General features: G+C 34.5%; 1 protein-coding gene and 1 pseudogene across 1 annotated transcript; one reads left to right on the top strand and one right to left on the bottom strand.

Annotated features, from left to right (window-relative positions):
• Window positions 1-791: 791 nt before the first annotated feature.
• Window positions 792-7,304, top strand: LOC120188077 (annotated as a pseudogene).
• A 1,706-nt stretch (window positions 7,305-9,010) lies between these two features.
• Window positions 9,011-16,061, bottom strand: LOC120188107 (protein fluG-like). The gene is given in 18 exon segments (XM_039191627.1): window positions 9,011-9,115; window positions 9,196-9,338; window positions 9,567-9,799; window positions 9,875-10,063; window positions 10,220-10,365; window positions 10,772-10,901; window positions 10,998-11,050; window positions 11,120-11,240; window positions 11,431-11,603; window positions 12,222-12,484; window positions 13,120-13,168; window positions 13,772-13,867; window positions 13,953-14,109; window positions 14,397-14,502; window positions 14,578-14,693; window positions 14,929-14,996; window positions 15,123-15,374; window positions 15,835-16,061. Coding segments are annotated over 18 exon segments (2,562 nt in total). The 5' UTR covers window positions 15,997-16,061.
• Between the last annotated feature and the right edge of the window lie 1,183 nt (window positions 16,062-17,244).

The following is a 17,244-nucleotide window of genomic DNA, read 5'->3' as shown; positions in this document are numbered from 1 at the left end:
CTTTGGTGAATAATGTCAGACTTAAGATTATTATGTCTATTAATAGACTGTACAAATATAATTGTAAACTATCATATTTAACTCTATTAAGAATCACGTCGAAGATTGAAGAGTATAAACTCCAAAAGCGATTTGACAAAAAATAATCCTGGAAATTTTGAAATGTCTCTAGAAAACTTCTAAAGACTACTCAGGGGTGGAGTCTTGTGGAAGATCTTTATCGACAAAGATTTGATAGTTTTGAGAGAATATTCTCCAAATGTAACAAACTTATTGGTAGAACGGTATTGATTTGTGAGAGTTTCTCCCCGTGTTACATGGTAAACTAAAACCAAAGCAAAGAAATAAGTCAAACAACTATGGTAATTTAAATAATGAATACATATATATAAACTTGGTAGTAAAATTATCTATAAAAAATAGATTTTCAAGATTATTTTTTTCAAAGAAATTTTATAAGTGTTCTTCACACATAGCTCCAATTGATCGATGAAGACCATTTCAACAGTTAATTTTATAATTTAACCAATAATAATAATTAAAATATTTTTTATATTATTATAACTTGTAGTTTCCATTAGAACATTAATTCTTACACCCATCCTTTACCTTTCAAGTTTGAATGCAAGAAAGAAACTTGTGTTATCTGGAAAAACATATTGGGTTCGCTTGAAGCCCTAATGGGCTATTTTTATGGAGCTTTAAATTAGCCCATTTATTAATCAAAATCCATGAAAACACACAAAATTTGAAGTGGACCGGGGATAGAGACCTTTACTTGAAACGGTTAAACCTCAAGTGCTGAAAACAAACCCAAACAGTCAGAGAAAAAAGAAGCAACAACAGCGGCTGCGGCTGCGGGGATCATGGTGAAATCCTACCTAAGGTACGAGCCGGCAGCTGCCTTCGGTGTAATTGTATCTGTTGAATCGAATATCACATACGACAGCTCAGGCAAGCACCTTCTCGCTCCGGCTCTAGAGAAGATCGGTGTTTGGCACGTCCGTCAAGGCATCTGCACCAAAACTCTATCTCCTTCTGTTCCCTCCCGCGGTCCCTCTCTCTCCGTAAACTATGTCGCCTCCTCCCCTTCATCACTGGTAAAATATTTTTTTCATTTTCTTCCTTTATCATTTATTGTAATGGATGGTCCGTTTTATTTTATAGCTTTGATTCAAGCAAAACCCGAAAGTTTCGTCTAGATTAAAAAATATATATTTTTTACGAATAATAAACATGCTTGATGTTGTTTTTGCATTGATAAATTAGTAACTCTTTTAAAAAAATATGAACTGTAATAGTAAAAACCAAACGGATTCTTAAAGTGCTTCATGCATTCTTAGTGATTTTCATAAAAATGAGTATGAGCGAATGAAAAGAAGGTTTAAATTGCAGGTGGCAAGTGGTCATGCGGATGGTAGTGTAAGGATTTGGGATTGTGATAAAGGAAGTTGTGAGACTACATTGAATGGACATAAAGGGGCTGTGACTGCTTTAAGGTACAATAAGGTTGGATCTTTACTTGCTTCCGGAAGTAAAGACAATGATATTATATTGTGGGATGTTGTTGGTGAGACTGTCTTTTTCGCCTTCGTGGGCATCGTGATCAGGTTTGTCATTTGTAAATTTTTCTATTAAAGTTAAGAACTTATTGTGGTATTTGTTATCTCTATATGTTTTAATTTCTTTGCATTTTGCAACTTGCAGATCACGGACCTTGTTTTCCTTGATTCTGGTAAAAAACTTGTTAGTTCTTCCAAGGATAAATTTTTGCGAGTGTGGGATCTTGAAACTCAGCATTGTATTCAAATAGTTAGCGGTCATCATAGTGAAATTTGGTCTATTGATGTTGACCCGGATGAAAGATACTTGGTCACTGGTTCAGCAGATCTTGAACTCAGATTTTACAATGTAAAGCATGAGTCGATGAGTGGAGAGTCTGTGGTAGATGTAACTGCGGCTGAAACTGGGAATGATGGTGAGTCATCTACTCAAAATAAGTGGGAAGTTCTAAAGCCCTTTGGTGAAATTAAGCGAAAAAGTAAGGATAGAGTTGCGACTGTGAGATTTAGCATGTCCGGAAATCTGCTTGCTTGTCAGGTGGCAGGAAAAACGGTTGAACTATTCCGTGTACTTGATGAAGTTGAATCCAAGCGCAAAGTAAACGAAGACTTAAGAGGAAGAAAGAGAAGAAGTCTGCAAAAATGGAAGTCGAAGAAACTGAAAATGTGGAAGCAAATCATGATACTGAAGAAGCTGGGAATATATTGGTTGTTACAGTTCCTGATGTTTTTAAGCTTCTTCAAACTATTCGAGCCAGCAAAAAGATATGTTCCGTCTCTTTTGGTCCAGTCACTCCAAAGACTTCACTACCTAGTTTAGCATTGTCTTTGAATAATAACTTGCTGGAGTTTTATTCAATTGAAAAGAGGGCAAGTACAAAAACACTTGCTATTGAGCTTCAAGGACACCGTTCCGATGTTAGAAGTGTGACACTTAGTTCAGACAATAGTCTTTTGATGTCAACCAGTCACAATGCAGTGAAGATTTGGAATCCAAGTACTGGTTCTTGCCTTCGAACAATTGATTCTGGCTATGGACTCTGTGGTCTACTTGTACCCCATAACAAATATGGAATTGTTGGCACTAAAGATGGGAAAATTGAAATTATTGACATTGGTAGTGGTACTCGCAGTGAAGCTGTTGAAGCTCATGGTGGCTCTGTACGGTCAATTGCTACCATTCCAAATGGAAATGGTTTTGTTACTGGCAGTGCAGACCATGATGTAAAGTTCTGGGAATACCAAATCAAGCAAAAACCTGGTCAAGTGTGTTCCTCATACCTTCATCACTTCAACATTTTTAAGCATCTAACTCCATTTATTTATTTATTTTCTCTCTCAGCTTGTTTAGCTTTGCCTTGATACAGTGGAATGTATAACACATCCTTTATTAAAAATCTATCTTCATGCTGAGTTAACAGATGAGTGATTTGATTTTCAGGATTCCAAAAGCCTTACTATATCAAATGTGAGGACTATGAAAATGAATGATGATGTTTTAGTGGTTGCCGTTAGCCCAGATGCTAGATATGTTGCTGTTGCATTGTTGGATTGCACCGTAAAGGTAAGGAATGATCGACTTATCCTTCTCTCTTTTGAATTTTAATTTGTTCACTGTTGGTTGGCTTGGTGAATTTTTTCTGTTATTGTTTTCCTAGAATTTGTAAATGGAAGCATCATGCAGTTTCCTGCTCAACTTGTAAAACACGAAGTGTATTTATATAGTTGCCCTTTCCTTCCATCTCAACTTGGTCTATGGCTTCAGCCCTCTGTATAAAACCTTCTATATCTCATGATTTAAATGTGAGAGTTAGATGTGACCTTGTATCTGTATGCCACCGCACTAATCACGTCTTGCAAAGATTGTCTTATATGTGCTAATTAAACCTGTTGATTTAAAAAAATGTTTGTTTTCAGATTCCTTCTCTCTAAACATGTTCTGGTAGAAGCTTCTGCTGGAAAAATAAAGTTTAATAAACTGATAACTCCACAATTTGACTTCATGGTAGCATTCAGGATATTGTGTAGTCAATCAGGATGTGCGAGTCAACTTGTTTTGCATTATTGTGGGCTATTATGATAATAATGATTTTCAGTTCCCTTTTTATGCAGATTCTTTTTATGGATTCACTCAAATTTTTCCTTTCCTTATACGGCCACAAACTTCCTGTCCTATGTATGGATATTTCATCAGATGGAGATTTAATTGTAACTGGATCTGCAGATAAGAATTTGAGGATTTGGGGCTTGGATTTTGGCGATTGCCACAAATCCATCTTTGCACATGCTGACAGGTTTTGTATGATTAATTATTATGGAATGCAAAAGTTTTCTTAATCCTAAATTGTTTATGTAGTTTTGGTGAACCTTTTAATCACCAATTCTGATGAGGTATTTTTTCAGTGTTATGGCAGTTCAATTTGTCCGCAACACACATTACATGTTCAGTGCTGGGAAAGATCGTCTTTTAAAGTACTGGGATGCTGATAAGTTTGAGTTGCTTTTAACTCTTGAGGGACATCATGCTGATGTTTGGTGCCTTGCAGTCAGCAACCGTGGTGACTTTGTTGTTACAGGATCTCATGACCGGTCTATTCGCCGTTGGGATCGTACTGAGGAGCCATTTTTTATTGAGGTATTTTCAAATTTTTTGCTGTGTACCGAAAGTGAAGTTCTTGGCTCAGGAATGAGAATGCCATTGTTAAGCTAGCTCTTCTCACTGCATTTGTGATTACCTTTAGAGATGGATTTTCTTCTTTTGTATTTAACCCTGCTTGAATGTACAGGAAGAAAAAGAGAAAAGATTGGAAGAAATCTTCGAGGCTGACATTGACAATACATTTGAAGACAGACATGTACCAAAAGAACTTCCAGAAGAGGGAGCTGTTGCTTTAGCAGGGAAGAGAACTCAGGAAACCCTGACAGCCACTGATTCAATTATTGAAGCACTAGATTTGGCAGAAGTGGAGTTAAAACGTATAGATGAGCATGAGGTATTCTTCTCTTGATTTGGTCCGTTTGTTCTTGATGTGTTAATGGCTTTAACAAGCTTGTTTAAATTTTGGGAAAAACTGGAATAACCAGGATATAACCAGACCAAGATATGATCTGGATTGAGACCCCACACATGGCACTGGGACTCAAACTTGAGACATTAAGGTTATTAGGGCCTTAACCTTGCCATTGATGCCAAAGTTGTATTTTGATCCTCAATGGTCGACACTTTTAAATAATTTTCTCTTCCCTAAGGAAGAAGGGGGAAGAAAGTTGTTGACTCTATTGGGGTGGTGTGGTTGTTTACTTTCCCTATCCACTATATTGAGTGTCAGCACAATGGTTACTTCTTTTACTTGTAGAAAGATACTACTGCCAACATGACAAATCTGTCTTGCAGAGATGATGTTCATTTTGCTCAGAAATGCTTGTTGGAATTATTTTGAAAATTTGTAGAGCAGCAGCAAATGCTGGAAGAAAACTGAAAGGGCATAAATTTTTCAATAGTTGTGTTGCAATTAATATGTTTACTATGTTATATCGCAGGAGGAGCAAGCCAGAGGAAAAGTTGCTGAATTCCAACCAAATATGATTATGCTTGGGTTGTCCCCATCAGATTATGTCCTTCGTGCTCTCTCAAATATTAGCACCAATGATCTGGAGCAGACTTTACTGGTAATTGAGCATTGTGCATGAGATTTTCTTTAGTTCTAGTACAGAAATCTGGAAAAGATGATATGGTATTTCATCCATGTTTTCAACTGAATGCATGGAGACAGTTATGCAACCAAAATCGGGCCTATGAAGATTAAGCTCATAACTAAAACATTTGGATAAGCTGCTTTTGTCCCTTATCTTTTTGCGATCTACCTGATTGTGACTGTTTTCTTCATATTGTAGTCCATGATATTCTACTGTTTAGTTAATATTTGCCTAATAATGGGAAAACAATCACTCATCGACTGAAATTGTAGTCTCTTTGAAGGGAGTTTCTTTTCATTTTCCAGCCATGTTAATAGCCAAGTTATTAATTCAGCTTGTGACAATTAACAAAAGAAAATTCATATATGGAAGGCATTGAAATCTATATGTCTTCTTGTTGGGTTAAGGTTGGAAGGTTGATTGTGGAAAGTGACTGTAAGTCGGCTGTGGAATGGGTCCATACCCCAGCTTTGGCCCCTGTTTTTATCCTCCCATTAGTTAAAGGGATTTCATCTTTTATCTCGGACAGGGTGCACTCAATTAGACTGATTCCAAGGGTGTGTAATGGGGAGGCTGACAGGTTAGCAAAGATGGGAATTGGTTGATGTTTAGTCGTTTCCAGTGCGTTGTATCGTTTGAGTTTAGGTTTTTGGTTGTCTGTTGAGTAGCTTAGTCTGTTGTGTTTTTTCAGTATGGTGTTTATGTTAAATCTTATGTAATTTCGGAGGAGTAATAAAGTTTCTAAGGCACTCTTTTCCTCCTTTAATCAAGAAGGAGGTTTTTAAGGAGGCCTGTCATTCTTATCAAAAAAAAAAATTCATATATGGAGGCTGGACTATCTATGTCTAGTAGTTAAATTGAACTTGTCTTGTGGATTCTACTGGATGATACCATGCTGCATAGTACCCATAGCATTTTCTTAATTTTTATGCATCTTATTATTTATCTCAATGTCTCAGTCAAAGTTGTTTTATCGCCAGGCATTACCATTCTCAGATGCTCTCAAGCTGCTCTCTTATACGAAGGACTGGACTTTAAATCCTGACAAGGTTGGCCTCTATGCTCTAATAAATGTGCATATGGTTGGATGTTTTGCTAAATAGACGTGGCACATATACCATGCATTCTCTCTCTCCCTCTCTGACACACTAACGCGCTTGATGTTAGGAAAGCTTGTATATTTGGGCGCTAGACTTGTAATACTTGTAGGTGTTATTACAATATATGCCGTTTGTGCAGGTTGAGCTGGTTTGCAGGATTGTTACGATTTTGTTGCAGACACATCATAGTCAGTTAATTAGTACCCCATCTGCCAGACCAGTGTTGGCTGTTCTGAAAGAGATTATTTATGCAAGAGTTAAGGTAAATTTGTACTTCAGATTATATGATTGTTTAAAACCCGCACATTCCCTTGGAGCAAAAACATTCAGTTCTGCAACTAGTAGCCTTAATGATCTCTCTCTTTTTTTTCTACTATTGAATTTAAGTTCAAAATGATCACATAATCCATAAATTTTAGATTCGGGAAAACTTAAGGATCTATTTTAATGGCATAAACTTTGAATTTCCCAGGAATGCAGAGATACTCTTGGTTTCAACCTTGCAGCAATGGATCATCTAAAGGTTTGTAAAACGACTTTTCCAGTATTATCAATCTAATTTCTAATACAATAGCAAGAACTCGTCTCTTTTTTCCAACTGTTACGTGCCATTTGATTTCAGCAATTGATGGCTTCAAGATCGGATGCTCTCTTCCGAGATGCAAAGTCGAAGTTGTTAGAGATACGATCCCAGCAGTCGAAGCGTTTAGAAGCAAGAACGGAGACCAAAACAGAAAAGCGAAAAAAGAAGAAACAGAAGAAATAGAGGGATGATTTCCAAGATGGGAAAACTCTTGGCAGAATGATGATGTTCCTGCTTTAGGTAAGAAGCAGCTTCAGTTTTGTATTTTAGGTTATTTTATTTCCCTCAACTATGAATATCATGAAATATTGAGATTTTCATGACCAGTTTCCCTGTACGCATGGACCAGAAAGAATACTGGAATGGGGTTTTATAATTAATTATATTATTTTTATCAATGTCTATATTACGATTATGCCTTGGCCAATGAATTGTTTACAAAGCTTTTTTTGGTAGGGTATTGCTACAAATGAGGTCAACCCTAAGAAATGGGGTTATATATAAAACACAGGATTTCATTTATGAAGGGAAATACAAAGGAATTCAGCTCCAAAAACATGGGGGGGGGACATTGGGGCTGTGGCCTAATGCTTCCGTTAAGGACAAAAAGCTTAGAACCTAATTTTACTTAATATTATGTTAGGTACAATTATAGAAGAAGGTGAACTAGTATATGAACATAAATCATTTTAGTTTGAGGATATTGTAAGATAATATATGTTTATAATCTTTCTTAATTATTAAAGACGTACACATACTCTATAGATGTAGTTATTCAAACTTAAGACCTTAAGAGACAATAACATTATCTTTAGTGGATTAAGGTCATTACTAAAGTCACTTTGCAGGTTCATATTAATAGAAATCTTTTGATTTTCAATGAAGAGAAAGCCAAAGGTCAAATATTTTAGAAGCATATCATTTCTCTTGGCACGGTTTACAAGATTAAGGCTGTGCTTGAAAAAATAGAAGAAAAAGGGATCATTTTCATCTCTCTCTCTATATTAAATAACACAGTTTAATTTAGAAAAAGAAAAAAGAAAGCAAATAAAAGAGAAATATGAATTAATTCAAAATTTAATATTCTTTTTTCTTGAATTCTTTTTTTTTGTTAAGCACACTATTGAAAATGATTCTTTAAACTTTTTATTCCTTTAGTTTTCTATTTTTTTATTCTATCAAGCGAACTTAACAAGTTTAAAAATCGTTGCTTTAAGGTTTAATACTTTTTGTCGCTTTAACATCTCTAAAACTTTTTTGGTCACCTAAATTCAATAAAGTACCTTTTCTCTAATTGATGTCAATCATGGATAATGGTTTATATAATATATTTTCCGGAAAATAGGAAGATTAATCGGAGAAAAAATATTGCTTAAAATATTTTTCATTGTTTGGTTATTTACTTGAAATTTTATCATTTTTCGATTTAAACATTAATATTAATATTTTAATATTTCAAATATATATAATAGTTTAAAATATTTTAATAACGAACACTTTAATAAAATTTTATATTAAAATACTATTACAATTAGTTAATATTATTTTTATACAATTTTGTAAGTAGAAATATTAAGAATAGTATTTATTATTAAATGATAATAATTTTTTGAAAAGCATTGAATAATATTTGTATTATATTAAATGTATTTTTTATTAAAATAACCTAGTATTAATTATATTAATCGTTAGTATTTTTAAAATTAAAAATTATTATGAATATAATATACTTAGTTCGATTTAAATTAAATTTTGATCTAGAGATCACCTAATAAGGATTAAATTTTGAGAATTTTCTTTCTTTTTTAAAAAGGAAAAATAATCTAATTATTTTCAACGAAATAAATAATAAAAAGATATACTATAAAAAACATTTTTAGCAAATAAATTACCGCACTTTTTCATTGTAAATCTATTTTTACCGAAGCATTTTCCTACAACAATGCTAAATTAGAACCGAGGAATAAATCCTCCAATAAAACTGAAAATATCAATATCTAGAGATGTGGCTTAATTGATATAAAAGTAGCCACCATCACAACCATGATTTTATTCATCAACTACAGGGATCAGAGTTTGCCTAAAAAGGAAGAGTCTTCTGATTCATCAACTTCATAACGGTGTATAAGTTGTTTGTATGCATCCTTGTTCCTCGAGTAGTACTCTATTTCTGCCTGCAATGCATCATGAATTCATGGCTTCAAAATTTTCTCACATCAAACTTCCAAGAGATTGAACATGGTTGAAAAATTACCTTTCGAATTCCGGTTACTGCTACAAAAAGCTTTTCACCAATCATCTCCTTCAACACTTTGTCTTTCTGAAGAGCTTCCAATGATTCAGACAGCGATTGTGGAAGTCTCGGTAGTTTCCAGTCAAGTGTAGCTGGATTTGCATCTGTTTCATTCATAAAAACACATTAACATAGACATGTCAGAGTAGAGGTTTCAACTAGCACTGAAACATTTAGTCATGGTTAAGTTGAAAGAGTTGAATAAAGTGAAAATGGTTGCCAAATTATTACGTATAACTGTCAACATGGATGAAAAGAAGGCCAAAATATTCAAGGTGTCTTAAATAGTATGTTAGCACATTTGGAAGATACCAAAAAAATGCAAATCTTACCAATAGGTTGAGGCAGACGAAGATGGCGTCGTAGACCATCGATTCCGGCAGCAGTTATAGCAGCCAACCCCAAGTGTGGATTTGCACATCCATCAAAAGATTTTATCTCAAAGTTGCTCACAAATCCATTTGGGATCCCAGGTGGGCATGCAGTTCTTATTGGCGCCTCTCTGTTTTCTTTTCCCCAGCATTGATATGCCCCACTCCACGTATTAGGTTGTATGCGATCATAACTAAACACATAGATATAGGATACATATATTCATTGCAGTAATATATATATAATATGGAAGAAGTAGAGAATGAACCTGTTCGGAAGTGGTGCTATGAATGCCAAAATTGAAGGAAGATGGTCTAAAACCCCTGCCATGAACTCCTCCCCAACTTTAGACATTCCATGCTGGGAAGATGCATCAGATGCTGTAAAAACATTTTGTCCATTCTGCCATAAACTGAGATGCACATGGGATCCAGAACCTATGTCATCCAAATCATACCTGGGAGGAGAAATAAAAAGATTTGAGTATTCTACATTTCCAAGGTAAAGCCAGGACATGCATGAAAACCTCGCAGCATTGATATAATAGTTTAAAACCAAATAATGAGAACAAGGAAGCATGTATTGGTCAAAATGAGAAAACATTTCAGCTTACTTTGGGACAAAAGTTGCCAACAGACCATTTTTATTTGCAATAGCTCTGACAGTTTCACGAGTGTAAATCAAATTGTCAGCAGCATTTGTGCAAGCACTGTGCCCCAAAGCCATTTCATATTGACCTTTTCCAGCTTCAGCATGCAACTGTAAATTGTAAAAGCTAACAGAATCAGGTAACATCAAATTTGAACTGCCTAAGAAGCACAAGAAGCAGCATACACGAGAGGAAGGGAAGGATGAAAACATTTAATGATGGTTCTCCCTTGAGAAAAATAAAAGCACTGGTATATTTCATGCACTCACACGAAAAGAAAACCTGAATAGGTTACTTTAGAAAACTCAAATTTGATCTCTGTACGTTTATTCTTATATTGGATTATGCTTTGTTTTAATGCAGACCGTCAACCGAATAACCGACTTCATGAAGATAGACTAATTGCAAGGTAAAATATGAATATAATGTTAACGACAGAGCCACACAGTATATCAGTTGATAGAAAGTGCCTCCAATAAAAGTAGATGTCAAGAATATGCGACTTCTCATCTACACCTGCTCAACAGCAACATTCAAGGTATTTAGAGCAGCAACAATTTCTTGAAATAAAGTGGAGATGGCATCAAATCCAGAAGAGGAGCAATAAGGTTTAGAGTCGATTGATACCCACTCTTCTTTCCCCTCTCTGCAGGTTTTTGAGATTAAAATTTCATTGTAACTATGCCGAGCCAAAGGTTGCTAAAACAATGAAAAGGAATAAACCAGTGCATATGTCACTCACCTTTCTAGTTTTTTCAAGAGATAAAATTCATTTTCAAATCCTGCATTCATTGCCTGCATATATTGAATTCATTAGTTAAGCATGAATACTTCATTATTATACAAATGACAGACCAGACATACCAAGTTGAACTCATCTTTCAGAACTTTTGAAACCCTTCGTAGGGCCTCTCTAGGGCAATATTCCCATGGTTCACCAGGTTTAAGATGCATGTCGGCCAAAACCATCTCCTCTTGTTTTTTCCTATTGAGGTACAACATTATCTTAAAGGCATAATGAAAAATTAGCAGTGCTAGCAACAATGATCAAAGATCTGAAAACAAAGAAGGAATACTGAATGATGCAAATGCCTGTAATGTGAAGGTGTTCAAGGGGCATATAGAAATATTTCCCATTGTGGTCAACCAGATTTTATTCCCCAAAGATACAGTACCATGGGATATCTCTCCTAGTTGATAGGTCAGGCATCAGTCTGATCTCACCCGTTCCAGTTAGATTAGTCTCATCAGCTGGACCATCAACAGCAGAACTCATTGCCATACATGCAAATGTCAAACCAACACCATTTTTCTTCACAACATTGTCAAAGCGTTTCTTGGGAACAACCTGAAATGTTGAGTAAAATTAGGGAGAGATGGCTGAAAAGTAGATTATCCTTTCAACCCTGAATATTCAAGAATATTCCTTGAACAAATAACAACTTCAATGGTTATTATTCAGTACTTAACATATAATTATACTACTTTGTACAAGAAAAAAATATAGCCCAAGGCAAAATTAATAACATGAAAGGACCTCAAACTTTCTCCAATGTACAATTAAGCCATCAAACCATTATTTGGATCAATCAAACCATTTACTTCTATTTTGGTGTGATAAGTCCAATTGCTAGCAGAATATCTCAACATCATACATGCAATAGGGACTAACAGAATATAGAAATTCAAAATAAATAAACATTTTGGCATATAAGGTGAATGATGCATGAATCAGCCAGCATATGAACCCTAAAGTAGCACGACAGAATAGTAGGAAAAGAAAATCAATTTGATTTTTAAAAGTTATAGGTTTGCTCATCAAAGTTGGTAATTCCCTACAGTAAAGTTTTCGAGTTTCCTCATTTCTCAGATAGTGGCAAAGGAATAATTTCTAATCTTCAAGAGAGTTGTGATGATGAACTTGATCAATAAATAACTGATATAAGCTAAGACAGAGAAAACTTACTCGGCATCTATGCTGTCCAGAAGCATCCACCCACAAAATGCGAACAAGGGAAACACTATGTTCTGCAATATTTGTCCCTGGCATGCAGATGAGAGATTCACTAGACTTTAAACCTAAAAGTTCCATGTCTATCTTGTATAACTGTATTGCATTCCGGGTAAAGATGTCCTTGGACGCTTCAATAGCTTCAGTGACCGAGAGATCATGATCAACGAATGAATCACGTAGGACAGAAAATACAACCTCACGCGCTCTTTTGACACCTGAAACAAAGGAGCAGTTTTAAACACTCAGAAGTTACTTTCTAACCAATATCTTTCTTTTTAAAGTTCAAATTTATCAAATAAACACTCCGAATGATTTAATAAATTAATTCTATTTTTTGTCAATATAGTGAATGACAAGGGCTGGGCCAAACACATGCATGTGCACAGAAACAAACTTGTTCCTCTAAGAAATAAAATCAATGTTAGAACATGCCAGGGTTGACTGATTCAACAGCAAGATTTCCATGTGTACATGAATAATATAAACTCTAGAGAAAATAGCTTCTATAAGGGAGTAGCTATTTTTTTAAGATATTAAAGGGCTACTTTTGATAGTAATTCAGTATTTTCTCATCAGAACTTTTAATGAATACCAAAAATTTTCAATTTGAAGTTTGTAACACTTGGTTTTGTTCCTGGTACAATACAAACTTTTAATCGCTAGCTGTACAGACAGACAATAATTATCTAACTAAAAGAGAGAATGACACCCATCATGTATATTTTATATTCAAGGCATGTCATGAGTGATCAGATAAGGACATGACATTCTTAAAAATAAAATGCAATACAATCAGAAGCATCATTCTCCGGCTATTCTATGATATGTGTGGATGAAAAGTTCAACAAACCTACGTAGTATGTTTCAGGAGTTGCATATGCATCAGTGCTGAACATAACCTGCAATTTTTGTGTTTAAAATCAATCAGTAATAAATCAAACTTGGTCTACATATGAAAAGGAAGTGTCAACCATGTTTATTGACAAATTCCTCTGTGTGAAATGAAACAGAAGGGCATATTACAGGGTTCAAGTTCAGTTAAATAGGGTGGTGGGATGAAGTGAATGAAAGAAATTGCCTCAAGCTATAAACACAGCAACCGAACGGAAAAAAAGAAAAGAAGACCATGACTTTTCTTTCTACACATTAAAAACATACTCGTACTTCAGAAGGGAAAAAATCTTAAGTGGAGCAAACTCCTGGTACAGATAAAAGCATATGCAAGGAAGAAGGATACTATATTAACTATAGTGAGGGAAAGATAAGAATATCGACCAGAGAGAGACATAGATGTAGTTAAACACCAATTCTATCATTATTGGCCCTTGTAATAAAGGTTGGGTGGATTTTGTGGAAAAGGGCATTACTTCTGTTCTCACTGGATGAACTCATATAAAGCTCTTAAATAAGTTGTGTTTATCTGGAAAAAAAGTTCATTTTCTTAAAAACATTGGTATACAAAGTACAGGTTCTCAATATTTTCTTTGAGTGACTATTCTCACCTTCTTTGTGGGAGCCAGCTCCAAAAGTTCTTTGACTGAGGATACCATCCCATGAACACTGAGTTTGGGAATTGCCAACCCAAAGTCAAGGTAAACCTGAAAGCACAAACTGTTACATGGAAAGGAACATGGCAAATTGAATATGAACAAAAGCGAATCACCAGAGGTTAGAATTTTTTACCTGGGGATACACAGAGGCTAGATATGAAGCTTCCTTTGAAAATGGGTAGGATGCATGTAAAAGAACAATATGGCAGCTGGAAAATCTTTTATCCTCTAGAAGGGTATGAAGATGAAGAGGATTGGATAGTCGTAAATCCAAATCTTTGTCTCCAAAACTAGTTGTGGGAGAAATGGAACAACACAAGGAATGAGGAAAAAGAAGCTAAAAAATCATACAGGTTGCATACATGTAGCCTGATTGTCTCACTTATGGGGAAAAGAACATGGAATATATGAGCTACCTGGCTCTGGGGGATCCAACATTGGACCTGAATAAACAATGATCTTTCCCAGATCCCCTTTTATATTGCTATCCAATCCAATTCAAGTTCATTTCCTAATCTACCTAGTCATCAGCAAGAGTTCAATTCACCATATTTCACAATTTAAAAGCTTCTCTTACCCTGTGTGTATCTGCAGCGGCAAATCAAACTGTCGAGCAACCCCCAAACAATGAGTGAAAATATAGTCAATTAAGCTTTTGTTTGTAATTCGTATAGATTTCCCACCTGAAATGTGAAATTGTTATATCCTCCGATGAATGCAAAAAAAAAAAACCAATTCGCAGGCTACAATTTACTAACATTGTAAAACTTCAGAAAGACCAATCTATGCATCCTCTCTGGTGACATTTGGATTGATCTCCAAACCACTGCGGTATGCAGCTATGCTTTTGAATCCAACAACATCTTTTGCAACTGTAACAGTGCGTTAAGAAATCCAGCTAAGACAGTGGGCTCTTCTTAGTTCTTATCTATTCGTCCTTACCAGTTAGGCAGGCTACCCTCAATAACCATTCAGTGTTGGTCAACCAAAGAAACATGAACTCTCCGTAAAGCTTCAATTATGTGCGGATGATTTCTTAATTTCAAATCAATAGAACCTACACTATGGACATAAATGCCTTCGGATGAACAAAATGTGTAAAAGGATATGACCTCAAGCTTTTCAAAATTGTTTCAGTGAATGCATCCAATGTCCAGGTAGACCCATCTGGCGTCTCCTGTAAACATAATAACAACACCAATGTTATGAAAAAGAAACGTAAAGAAAAAAAAAACTGAACTTGACATCAAATTATATGGTGATAATATAAAGTTGGAAAAAGAAGAATCAGAAGGTATTCTACTCCATTAAGAATCTCCTCAGCCAGGGATTCAATTCTGAGAATCCTACCAACATATGGAACAAAATTTTTATGCCACTGATTGTCATGTTTATTGTCAAGCTTCAATCCATCATCAATAAGAATAGCAGAGATTCCTGCGGCTTTAAAGCACTTTGAGCTAATGGCTAGCAATCCAGATACTCTGCGATACTGTTCCACAGCATCCAGCGATGATTCCGTGCCATAGAGTTGTGCAATCTCCCTCAAATTCCTCTGTCAAAAAACAAATTGTCTCAGAATAAAAGGATATAGACATATAGTCCTATTTCTTCAAAGTTATCAGACAATATCGATTGCCTTTTACGATTGTAACATAGCATGTCTATAATATGTAGAACCATGTACTTATGCTATTAAAAAAATCTGCATTTTTACATTTAAGTCAGGGGTTAGTCTGAACAGTTATTCGTTTTTCAGCTTTCAACCAGCAGACTTAACAACCCCAGAAAAATTCAAAGGAAAGTCAAACTTATTTAGATCTAACTAAGAACCAAATCCAATATTGATTTTCACACAAGCTTAAAACGTAAGAACCATAAAAAAGTTTCTACCATAGCTTTATAGTATTAAGTCAAAGAATGAAAGAAATAAGTAAGCATTGGAAATAAAAATAAACTGAGAGATTTATGCTATAAAAGAAGAAGAAAAGGAGGAGGAGAGGGATGACCATTGCCTTGAAAGAGAGAGAGTGTTGAGCGAAGGATAAGGCGTCACCAGTTGCTTCGGACAGTGAATTGATGAAAGCAAAAGATGAATCTAAAGAAACAATGTTGTGCGCATGAGAATCCACCACCTCTATTCTCTCTATGGCTTCTCTCAACTCTGCAAACTCCATGTCTTTGTTTTTTTCTCTCTTTCCCGGAAAATGTCCCCTTTTTTCCCTCTCTTTTTGTAGCGGGAAATGAATGACGTCATAAAGCAGAGGAAAGTCGCCGTTGAATAGCGGTGCCTTTTAAGTTTTAAGGTTCAAAAAGCCCCCTACCTACTTTGGTAATTCGTTTCGGCCCAAAGAAGGCAATGCATGTGTAATTGCTTTATTACTTACTTACCTAACTAGAATTTTTCATTTATAAGGATGCTAGATATTGCATGGGTGAAAATTATAAAAATATTTTAAAACAAATTACGTAATTATTTTTAGTCATAATGAAAATAAATACTTATAATGTTCGAGTAAATAATTAATTTGATCTCTATTTTTTAATATTTTGACCATTAATATTTCATTTTAAGGTAAAAAATCATTTATAGATGTAAATCATTAGTTAACATACACTCTAAAATAGAGTTTTTTGCATTAAAATAAAATATTGATGGCAAAAGTATATTAAAAATTACGTATAAGAATTAAAATGAATATTTAGTCAAACATTAATGATATTTTATTTTAAAATGAATAATCTAAAGCCAAAATGTTTAAGAAAAAAGAATTTAACTAAAAATAACTATTTAATAAAACATTAAAAATGTTTTTTAACATTATATCATATTCTTACTCACGCTGTTGGTAAAACAAATAATTCAACGATATAAAATTTTGGTATTTTTCAATAAGAAAATTATGCAAATTTAGTCCCTTTTGGTAACGTTGTCTAACCGTACTTTTGATAAAAAGGTTAGTTTTTATCACAAAATCAATATCAAACGGATAAAAATTTTAAAAAATATATGGTTAGATCAATGGTTTCAATCTAACAACAAAAATTAAGATTTTCGGCTTTTCCATTTTTAATTTTGCGTTTAGAAACAAATTTATGTTTTTATCCTTGTTAGTGTATGGGCAGGGATGGACTGAGGAGGAAGCGGTCGCACCCCCTATAAATTTTAAAATCCCTTATGTATTAGGTATTTTCTTTATATTTTATATGAATTATTTGATTTTGCACTCCTTAAATTTTTAATATATTTTTTTATATTCGCAACCCCGGACACAAATTTTGCATTCGTCCCTACTTAAGGGCTCCACTCATTTGTCTCGGAAAAGAACTTTAAAATTCAATTTCTTTTATAAATTATGTATTAATATTTTGTTTCAATAATTTAATACTAATATCTTTTTAAAAAATAATTTATTTCTTAATAA

The sequence above is a fragment of the Hibiscus syriacus genome, unplaced genomic scaffold (genome assembly GCF_006381635.1).
Source record: "Hibiscus syriacus cultivar Baekdansim isolate YM2019G1 unplaced genomic scaffold, ASM638163v2 tig00116938_pilon, whole genome shotgun sequence".
NCBI lineage: Eukaryota > Viridiplantae > Streptophyta > Magnoliopsida > Malvales > Malvaceae > Hibiscus > Hibiscus syriacus.
This window is presented reverse-complemented; position numbering and strand designations above follow the sequence as displayed.